The 12231-nt window shown below is 40.7% G+C and overlaps 1 protein-coding gene across 1 annotated transcript in view; it reads left to right on the forward strand.

Moving 5' to 3' along the window:
- Nucleotides 1-12231, forward strand: part of LOC139459826 (nose resistant to fluoxetine protein 6-like) — a 43057-nt gene that overhangs the window by 5047 nt on the left and 25779 nt on the right. Inside the window, exons 2-6 of the mRNA XM_071241522.1 lie at nucleotides 2827-3002; nucleotides 3785-3884; nucleotides 5445-5553; nucleotides 6293-6510; nucleotides 10519-10686. Coding sequence (XP_071097623.1) covers nucleotides 2827-3002; nucleotides 3785-3884; nucleotides 5445-5553; nucleotides 6293-6510; nucleotides 10519-10686 — 771 coding nt within the window. The remainder of the gene's footprint in view (nucleotides 1-2826; nucleotides 3003-3784; nucleotides 3885-5444; nucleotides 5554-6292; nucleotides 6511-10518; nucleotides 10687-12231) is intronic.

Here is a 12231-nt window from a genome sequence, read left to right on the forward strand (position 1 = left end):
ATTTCAGCCATATCAAAGTGACTATGAATGTCCAGTGACAACCCTTGCCGAGATGTACTGAACCTTCTTCTGAAATATCTTAGACACCCTCCTAAAAATCTTTTGACATCCTCCTGAAACAGACCGCCTCCTAGGTCTAGTGGTTAGAATGTCTGCCCAAAGAGAGGAACGTTTTGGGTTCGATCCAAGGCCGCATCATGCCAAAAGACGTTAATATTAAAAAGATGGTACTTCTTGTTACCCTGTCTGGCGCTCAGCATTAAGGGGCTAAAACAAGGACTGGTCAGCTCGGAGTCAGTATACTGTGTCTGAGTGGGGTATTTAGGTTAAACTGTGACATGGTATCTCAGTGTGCTAGCACTAAAAAGCGGCATTAGACCGGCCTAGAACAAGCCGCCACACAAACACACACACAGACACACACAGCTGCATGCACATTGCTATATAAGTGCAATAATCTTGAACACGACGTTAAACTCCGTTTCACCTCACCTCAGTCATCCTGAAACATCCTGCACTTTGCATTAAACAATGCGACATACCAAAGGGCAAAAGTATTTAATTGCAGGAAAAGAACTCATTGTGTATCATGTGACTGTCTTTCAGCTACAGTTCAGTAGTGGGGTACGGTGAGAAGGCCAGGCTGTCTGGGGCAGGTGACACACTTACTGTGTCCTATCTCCTCCGTGAGTGAATGAGTGAGTGAGTGAGTGTGTAAGCATGGTAAGTGTTGCTTTAAGCCCCATCAGCAATATTCAAGCTATTCACGGCTAGAAAAACAAAATCAATTTCCTTTAGACAACATTATTTCAAAATAATGACGACGATCACTAAAACTTCAGTCCCTTATCACAGTAAACAGTACAAACTGACATTCAAAATTTAAAATCTACATCTTTTCATACAGTTTAATTTCTTTCAAATAGGCTAAAACTAAGTGGTTAGAAACGGTATTGAAAAGTTCATAGTTTAAACAGTATAAGAGCATTGATGAATATGTGCAAAATGCACACATTCAAACAAAAGGTGCTAGATAGTCAAAGGACTAGGGCAAGGAATACATTGAGGGGGGATCCTCTAAAATTACTGTGTCCAATCCAACACCATCGGATATCAGCGTCATCCTGATGACTTAATCCAGTAAGGGCATGATTTCCAATGAAGGGATGAATGGCATGAAGCTTATTTATTACTTGTTTATTTCACCTTTGCTGACGCATATTTCTCTCTCCTAAGAAAACGAGTTTGTGTAATTCATCAATCTCATTAAAATCAAATCTTTGTTCTCGCTATCGCTAAACAAAGATATGAGGACATCCCATTAAGGGTCACGTAAGAACGACCTTTCATCCAACCAATCAGAGCGTCGCTTACCAGATCATTAAAGTGACAGTCGGAATGTGTTCTAACCATGCAACCACGAAATATTTAACAGAGGGTATTCCCAACCACAGTTAGGGGTTTTATGATTATATCCATACAATCTAGGCCATCTGTAAGCCATTCCAGAGTGTTCTTATCAGTTTCAATTTTTTCTGATTTTAATGAGATTGTGTTATTCATTTTGGTGTCATAATCAGGACAAGTGGTTGTTATGAGATCTGCCTGGTGCTTTTGATCAATAATCAATGTATCTTTAACATGACCTGGCCAACAGAAAACAGGGAAAAACCCTACAAAACAATGACTTTTACCTTTTGTTTGTACAGAGCAAGTTAAAACATTTCGCATGTATTTTGAATGAAAACAAAGATGATCACTTATTTTGTCATGGGCAGAAGGGTGGAAAGTAAGATGTACACTCACACCCATGTATACATAACATGTATTCTGTATCTACCCTCAGTATGTCAACATGTCGACATCTATGGCAGTAACCATGGTAACATGTATGCGCCCTGTGCACTCTATGTTGGATGAGACTACTTCTTAGTGTGGTCATAGTAATCATAGTAACATGTATACTCTATCTACCCTGTGTGAACGTGTTTACGTCTATGATGGTAACCATGGTAACATGTATGCCCCCTGTGCACTCTATGTTGGATGAGACTACTTCTTAGTGTGGTCATAGTAATCATAGTAACATGTATACTCTATCTACCCTGTGTGAACGTGTCTACGTCTATGATGGTAACCATGGTAACATGTATGCCCCCTGTGCACTCTATGTTGGATGAGACTACTTCTTAGTGTGGTCATAGTAATCATAGTAACATGTATACTCTATCTACCCTGTGTGAACATGTCTATGTCTAGGATGGTAACCATGGTAACATGTATGCCCCCTGTGCACTCTATGTTGGATGAGACTACTTCTTAGTGTGGTCATAGTAATCATAGTAACATGTATACTCTATCTACCCTGTGTGAATGTGTTTACGTCTATGATGGTAACCATGGAAACATTTATCCTTCCTCTCCCTCCATCCCTTCTAGGATGGTAACCATGGTAACGTGTATGCTCTCCCTATAGCCAGTGTGAAACATGTTTTCTTCTGGAGTGGTAACCATGGTAACATGTAAGCTCTCTCTACCTGAGTGTTAAATATGTGTGCTCTCTCCAACCGCCAGTGTGAAACATGTTTTCTTCTGGAGGGGTAACCATGGTAACATGTTTATGCTCTCTACCCTGAGTGTAAGGGTGGTAACCATGGTAACATGTATGCTCTCTCTACCCCCAGTGTAAGGGTGGTAACCATGGTAACATGTATGTGCTCTCTACCCCCAGTGTAAGGGAGGTAACCATGGTATCATATATCATCTCTCTACCCCCCAGTGTAAGGGCGGAAACCATGGTAACATGTATGCTCTCTCTACCCCCAGTGATAGACGCAGCAGGGAAGCCGGGCAGCGGACTACTCCAGTTCCAACTCAACTTCTTGGGGTCATACGACGAGTGTGTCGCGGTCAGGGCCAGCGAGACCATCAGAAATGTCACCAAAAAGATCTTCAAAGGAAAATACTGTAAAGCCAGCATCCCACTCCAGCCAAATACCCCGGTGAGAATCTCTTCATGTTAGAATTGTTTTACTTAATTTGTTTGTATTATTAGCTCCCCTTGGCTTTCCTCCCACATTAAGCTGACACACAGTGATATTACTGGAATACTGTTCTCACTCACTCACACACTCACTCCCTTGTCAGAATGCTTACTCTCAAGTAACTCTATGTATTTATAAAGCGTATACTCTCATATGATTGGTTGACTTTGCCTGTCAAGGTCACAACTCATGAAATTAGCATGAATACTGCTAATAACCTCACTGAGATTTAAATCATGAAATTTCACACCTATGGCTACCGTGGTATTGTGGGTAACACCTACTGCAGAGTAGGTCAAAATATCGACAATCAGAATGATGGATGATGGGAAGAAATATTAACGATTATCAGTATATGAATTGTGTCATCGATAATATATTACATAAACTATTTAATGAAAGTTGAAATTTACCAAAATAGACTCATTATTGTCAATCATTGCAATTGATGAAGATTGAAAGCAGCTGTTTTTGTTACATCTCAAATGTCCGCAAAGTAATCCCTGCATAAACATGCCACCACTCACCAGTGGAGTGAAAAATATTGAGTTCTTTTGGATATTTTTTTGCGTATTTGCTCAAAGTCAATTTTGTGTATATTTATCAATAATTGATGAATGTTTAGTTAACGATTATTGCACTAGTTGGTATCTTACATGACTTTTGCCTCATCACATCATCCTAATGGAGGTGAGCTTCAGTGCAGTGACACCACTCTTATAAGGAATGTTGTTAAACAGGCTCCAGGTCCGACGGTGCCATCATTCGCCGACATCACAATTGGACTCTGCTTCCCGGATTCCTGTAGTGGGGAAGATGTGACATTGATTCTTAATGACAGTGAGTATATCTGCATTTCAACAGGTCCTCTACTTGTTTGTCAATTCTCCAACTGTCACAGGATTGTTGAGCGCAATGCCTTGTTTTGCCTTCATTCAACTAGGTCCTACTAATATTGTTTTGTCTGCTATGCTATTTTTTAATTGTAAATGCTGCTTGGACATACTCTCGAAAGCCTGCTTCATCCATCCATACATACCTCAGGTGTTGGCATTAGGTCAGCTGATGTATTGTATAAAAGTTAAATGATTGTAGAAATTTCAGTTATCTGCGTAAGTAATTGTAAGCTCTAAAAACAGAAGAATTCCTAGGTCCGTGTACAGGACCACAACTGAAGCAATGTTCAGCTCAAAAAGTGCGTCCAGGTTGACACAAAACTTACAATTGCTTTTGAAATCAGACTCGGTAAGTGACTCAGATGATGACTGGTGGGATCCTGGTAGGCTAAGGGATGCATCTCTCCTCCTTACCAATGGCTGTGAGAACTTGCAGCAGATTGTGTACAGTGAGGGAAGGAAGCAAGCAGAATCAAGGTCAGGTGCTGAACTTGTTTGGTGCTGATCCCTGTAGTGTTGGAGCAGGTGCTTGTTATGTCTGTCTCTTCAATGTTGGAGCAGGTGCTTGTTATGTCTGTGTCCCTGCAGTGTTAGGTAGGTGCTTGTTATGTCTGTCTCACTGTAGTGTTTGGAGCAGGTGCTTGTTATGTCTGTCTCACTGTAGTGTTGGAGCAGGTGCTTGTTATGTCTGTCTCACTGTAGTGTTGGAGCAGGTGCTTGTTATGTCTGTGTCACTGTAGTGTTGGAGCAGGTGCTTGTTATGTCTGTCTCCCTTCAGTGTTTGAGAAGGTGCTTGTTATGTTTGTCTCTCTTCAATGTTGGAGCAGGTGCTTGTTATGTCTGTGTCCCTGCAGTGTTGGGTAGGTGCTTGTTATGTCTGTCTCACTGTAGTGTTTGGAGCAGGTGCTTGTTATGTCTGTCTCACTGTAGTGTTGGAGCAGGTGCTTGTTATGTCTGTCTCACTGTAGTGTTGGAGCAGGTGCTTGTTATGTCTGTGTCACTGTAGTGTTGGAGCAGGTGCTTGTTATGTCTGTCTCCCTTCAGTGTTGGAGAAGGTGCTTGTTATGTTTGTCTCTCTTCAGTGTTGGAGCAGGTGCTTGTTATGTCTGTCTCACTGTATTGTTGGAGCAGGTGCTTGTTATGTTTGTCTCCCTCCAGTGTTGGAGCAGGTGCTTGTTATGTCTGTCTCACTGCTGTATTGGAGCAAGTGCTTTTTATGTTTGTCTCCCTCCCTTCAGTGTTGGAGCAGGTGCTTGTTATGTCTGTGTTCCTTCAGTTTTGGAGCAGGTGCTTGTTATGTCTGCCTCACTGCTGTATTGGAGCAGGTGCTTGTTATGTCTGTCTCCATGCTGTATTGGAGCAGGTGCTTGTTATGTCTGTCTCTCTGCAGTATTGGAGCAGGTGCTTGTTATGTTTGTCTCCCTGCAGTGTTGGAGCAGGTGCTTGTTATGTCTGTCTCTCTGCAGTATTGGAGCAGGTGCTTGTTATGTTTGTTTCCCTGCAGTGTTGGACCTGGTGCTTGAGCAGCTGAACGTCACCACACAGTTCAAGGTCAGGAGTACTGTGTGTCAGAAGGAGAACCTAGAGTGGGACACGAAAGCCATCGCTGTCTTGTAAGTTGACCTCTGTACACCGAGGATTTGTGTGGGAATTTCTCTAAGTGATGTTTTCCGCTTTTGTCCTTGAGATGAAAAAGGGATACCAGTGTGACCCTTGTACCAGCAACAAATAAACTATCAAATATTTCTGAAACTTTATGCTAATAATGGATCAGGATTTCCTTGTTTGAAACAAACATAGTGTCCCTGTGAAGACAATTGGAGGGTAAAAGTGTATGTACATACTACCATCAAATTGGTATGAATGAATCAATCATATTGTTGGTGTCATGGGACACCATTATATACACATTATATACTTCCTTTCTCAATTGTTGATAGACCCATGAAGATCGAGGTTAAAATAGGTTTCAGGATTCAGCAACCTATGCTTGCCATAAGAGGCTGCTATGCTTGTCGTAAGAGGTCAGGTGGTCAGGCTTGCTGCCTTGGTTGATGCATGTCATCTTATCCGAATTGCGTAGATCAATGCTTATGATATCAATCACTGGATTGTCTGGTCCAGGCTTGAATATTTATAGAGAGAGGACAATATTTTGCATGTGGTAAAGCCCTGGTACACTGTGTCACCAGCACATCCTAACATGCTTGTCTCCTTAAGGGAATCTTGGCAACAGTTCTGTGTATATGGATTTGGAAACAAGAAGACAATGTTAAAGGCTTTCATTTCTAAACTGATAATTTACCTTGTTGCCAGGGTTGGATAATATTGTTTGCTCTGTTTCATTTCCAGTGTGGTGGCGATGCTGTTCGTTGTGCTGCTGGTGATGGGCACAATCTATGATGTCGTGTTTATCCAACTTCCACGCTGGTACATGTTGGCTGCTGAGGAAAAGGGTTTATTGAACGGCACCGACACCCACACATCACTGAACATCAAGCATAAACAAGAGGAGACAACTCCACTGCTAAATGAGACAGGGAAACCAGATTTCAGTCAGCCTCAACCAAGTATGTATAAATAGAAGACCATCGTTAGCAAGTGTAAATTAGACAGTTACTGGGACAGGCTGTATCCTTGTTAGAACACACACTATGCCCTTGTTAATATACACACTATGCCCTTGTTAGTACACACAGTCTGCCCTTGTTAATATACACACTCTGCCCTTGTAAGTACACACAGTCTGCCCTTGTTAATATACACACTATGCCCTTGTTAGTACACACAGTCTGCCCTTGTTAATATACACACTCTGCCCTTGTAAGTACACACAGTCTGCCCTTGTTAATATGCACACTATGCCCTTGTTAGTACACACAGTCTGCCCTTGTTAATATGCACACTGTGCCCTTGTTAGTACACACAGTCTGCCCTTGTTAATATGCACACTATGCCCTTGTTAGTACACACACTATGCCCTTGTTAATATACACACATTGCCCTTGTTATTACACACACTCTGCCCTTGTTAATATGCACACTGTGCCCTTGTTAGTACAAACATTCTGCCCTTGTTAATATACACACTATGCCCTTGTTAGTACACACAATCTGCCCTTGTTAATATACACACTATGCCCTTGTTAGTACACACAGTCTGCCCTTGTTAATATACACACTATGCCCTTGTTAGTACACACATTCTGCCCTTGTTAATATACACACTCTGCCCTTGTTAGTACACACAGTCTGCCCTTGTTAATATACACACTATGCCCTTGTTAGTACACACAGTCTGCCCTTGTTAGTACACACACTATGCCCTTGTTAGTACACACAGTCTGCCCTTGTTAATATACACACTATGCCCTTGTTAGTACACACAGTCTGCCCTTGTTAATATACACACTCTGCCCTTGTTAATATACACAGTCTGCCCTTGTTAGTACACACAGTCTGCCCTTGTTAGTACACACAGTCTGCCCTTGTTAATATACACACTATGCCCTTGTTAGTACACACACTGTGCCCTTGTTAGTACACACAGTCTGCCCTTGTTAATATACACACTCTGCCCTTGTTAATATACACAGTCTGCCCTTTTTAGTACACACAGTCTGCCCTTGTTAGTACACACAGTCTGCCCTTGTTAATATACACACTCTGCCCTTGTTAGTACACACAGTCTGCCCTTGTTAATATACACACTATGCCCTTGTAAGTACACACAGTCTGCCCTTGTTAATATGCACACTATGCCCTTGTTAGTACACACAATCTGCCCTTGTTAATATACACACTATGCCCTTGTTAGTACACACAGTCTGCCCTTGTTAATATACACACTATGCCCTTGTTAGTACACACACTGTGCCCTTGTTAGTACACACAGTCTGCCCTTGTTAATATACACACTATGCCCTTGTTAGTACACACACTGTGCCCTTGTTAGTACACACAGTCTGCCCTTGTTAATATACACACTATGCCCTTGTTAGTACACACACTCTGCCCTTGTTAATATACACTCTGCCCTTGTAAGTACACACAGTCTGCCCTTGTTAATATACACACTATGCCCTTGTTAGTACACACACTGTGCCCTTGTTAGTACACACAGTCTGCCCTTGTTAATATGCACACTGTGCCCTTGTTAATATACACACTATGCCCTTGTTAGTACACACACTGTGCCCTTGTTAGTACACACAGTCTGCCCTTGTTAATATACACACTCTGCCCTTGTTAATATACACACTATGCCCTTGTTAGTACACACAATCTGCCCTTGTTAATATACACACTATGCCCTTGTTAGTACACACAGTCTGCCCTTGTTAGTACACACACTATGCCCTTGTTAGTACACACACTCTGCCCTTGTTAGTACACACAGTCTGCCCTTGTTAATATGCACACTGTGCCCTTGTTAATATACACACTATGCCCTTGTTAGTACACACACTGTGCCCTTGTTAGTACACACAGTCTGCCCTTGTTAATATACACACTCTGCCCTTGTTAATATACACACTATGCCCTTGTTAGTACACACAATCTGCCCTTGTTAATATACACACTATGCCCTTGTTAGTACACACACTATGCCCTTGTTAGTACACACACTGTGCCCTTGTTAGTACACACAGTCTGCCCTTGTTAGTACACACAATATGCCCTTGTTAATATACACACTATGCCCTTGTTAGTACACACACTCTGCCCTTGTTAATATACACACTATGCCCTTGTTAGTACACACAGTCTGCCCTTGTTAATATACACACTATGCCCTTGTTAGTACACACAGTCTGCCCTTGTTAATATACACACTATGCCCTTGTTAGTACACACAGTCTGCCCTTGTTAATATACACACTATGCCCTTGTTAGTACACACAGTCTGCCCTTGTTAATATACACACTATGCACTTGTTAGTACACACAGTCTGCCCTTGTTAATATACACACTCTGCCCTTGTTAGTACACACAGTCTGCCCTTGTTAGTACACACACTATGCCCTTGTTAGTACACACACTCTGCCCTTGTTAATATACACACTATGCCCTTGTTAGTACACACACTATGCCCTTGTTAATATACACACTATGCCCTTGTTAGTACACACACTCTGCCCTTGTTAATATACACACTATGCCCTTGTTAGTACACACAGTCTGCCCTTGTTAATATGCACACTATGCCCTTGTTAGTACACACAGTCTGCCCTTGTTAATATACACACTATGCCCTTGTTAGTACACACACTCTGCCCTTGTTAGTACACACAGTCTGCCCTTGTTAATATACACACTATGCCCTTGTTAGTACACACAGTCTGCCCTTGTTAATATACACACTATGCCCTTGTTAGTACACACAGTCTGCCCTTGTTAATATGCACACTATGCCCTTGTTAGTACACACAGTCTGCCCTTGTTAATATACACACTATGCCCTTGTTAATATACACACTATGCCCTTGTTAGTACACACACTCTGCCCTTGTTCACTCTGACACCTTTGTTTATACCAGTGGATGGTCTTTATGCATAAGACTACACTCCAAACTCAGTTTTCACACATGGCTGAGGTTCTGTATGGCTTCATACATCCTGGTCAGATATATATGGTATGTCCACAATACGGTAAAGTAAAATTTTTTGTGTATATCATTGTTAACACTGTCCTGTGTCCTCCATGTCCTTTGTCCTCATTGTTATGTGGACATTTTGTCCTCAATCATTGGTTAATATGACAATCTAATTAATGATATATATACGTCATTTCCTTTTTCTGATATATACATTATGTCCTTGTTATGATATATATACATTATGTCCTTGTTATGATATATACATTATGTCCTTGTTATGACATATACATTATGTCCTTGTTATGACATATACATTATGTCCTTGTTATCATATATACATTATGTCCTTGTTATGAAATATACATTATGTCCTTGTTATGACATATACATTGTCCTTGTTTTGATATATACATTATGTCCTTGTTATGATATATACATTATGTCCTTGTTATCATATATACATTATGTCCTTGTTATGATATATGCATTATGTCCTTGTTATGATATATATACATTATGTCCTTGTTATCATATTTACATTATGTCCTTGTTATCATATATACATTATGTCCTTGTTATGATATATACATTATGTCCTTGTTATGACATATACATTATGTCCTTGTTATCATATATACATTATGTCCTTGTTATGACATATACATTATGTCCTTGTTATGACATATACATTATGTCCTTGTTATGATATACACATTATGTCCTTGTTATGATATATACATTATGTCCTTGTTATGATATGTACAGTGTCCAGTTTATGATGTATACAATACATCATTTTATGATATATACAATAACATGTCTTTTTTTGACATATTTGATATGTCCTCTTATGATATATACAGAAATATGTCCTTGTCATGATATATGCAAAATGTCCTCGCAGTGACAGATACAAACAGTTCAGTGACTGACACACAGTATCTCTTTGTCACTTACATTATATCCTTATACTACAGGTATGTGTAGCAAGATCCTGCTGTCCTTCTCTGTGTACACCAACGCCTCTAAGTTGCTGAGCACCAAACAGGCACCTGGAAGTCTGACCGCCATCAACGGCATCCGCTTCCTCTCCATTACTTGGGTGATCTTGGGGCACACCTACGTGTTTGGTCTGTCGGCTATGGGTGAGTTTTGACAGCTGTAATTACGAACTTCTTGTTGTTGTTTTGCCAATATACACCACAGTGTCAATAACACACCATATCAAGCCAATATCATACCATAGTGTCAATATCACACCACAGTGCCAATATCATGCCATAGTGTCAATATACACCATATCAAGCCAATATCATGCCATAGTGTCAATATCACACCATATCAAGCCAATATCATGTCATCATGTTAATATCACACCATATCAAGCCAATATAATGCCATAGTGTCAATATCACACCATAGTGCCAATATTACACCTCATTGCCAATTTCATGCCACAGTGCCAATATCACACAACAGTGCCAATATCAGACCACATAGCCAATACCACACCATAGTGCCAATATCACACCACAGTGCCAATATCACACCACAGTGTCAACATCACACCATAGTGTCAATATCACACATTATCAAGCCAATATCATGTCATCGTGTCAATATTACACCATATCAAGCCAATATCATGCCATAGTGTCAATATCACACCATAGTGCCAATATCACACCACAGTGCCAATTTCATGCCACAGTGCCAATATTAGACTACAGTGCCAATATCACACCAACGTGCCAATATCGCATCATAGTGCCAATATCACACCACAGTGCCAATCATGCCACAGTGTTAATTTCACATCACTTTGCTAATATCACACCACAGTGCCAATATCACACCATAGTGCCAATATCATGCCACAGTGTCAAGCCAATATCATGTCATCGTGTTAATATCACACCATATCAAGCCAATATAATGCCATAGTGTCAATATCACACCATAGTGCCAATATTACACCTCATTGCCAATTTCATGCCACAGTGCCAATATCACACCACAGTGCCAATATCAGACCACATAGCCAATACCACACCATAGTGCCAATATCACACCACAGTGCCAATATCACACCACAGTGTCAATTTCACATCACATTGCCAACATCACACCATAGTGTCAATATCACACCTTATCAAGCCAATATCATGTCATCGTGTCAATATTACACCATATCAAGCCAATATCATGCCATAGTGTCAATATCACACCATAGTGCCAATATCACACCACAGTGCCAATTTCATGCCACAGTGCCAATATTAGACTACAGTGCCAATATCACACCACAGTGCCAATATCACACCATAGTGCCAATATCGCATCATAGTGCCAATATCACACCACAGTGCCAATCATGCCACAGTGTTAATTTCACATCACTTTGCTAATATCACACCACAGTGCCAATATCACACCATAGTGCCAATATCATGCCACAGTGTCAATTTCACATCACATTGCCAATATTATGCCATTGTGTCAATATCACACCACAGTGCCAATATCACATCACAGTGTCAATTTCACATCACATTGCCAATATCATGCCATCGTGTCAATATCACACCACAGTGTCAATATCATGCCATTGTGTCAATATCACACCATAGTGTCAATATCATGCCATTGTGTCAATATCATGTCACAGTGTGAATATCACACCACAGTGT

The sequence above is a fragment of the Haliotis cracherodii genome, unplaced genomic scaffold, assembly GCF_022045235.1.
Source record: "Haliotis cracherodii isolate W230 unplaced genomic scaffold, xgHalCrac1.p SCAF_13, whole genome shotgun sequence".
NCBI classification, from domain to species: Eukaryota; Metazoa; Mollusca; class Gastropoda; order Lepetellida; family Haliotidae; genus Haliotis; species Haliotis cracherodii.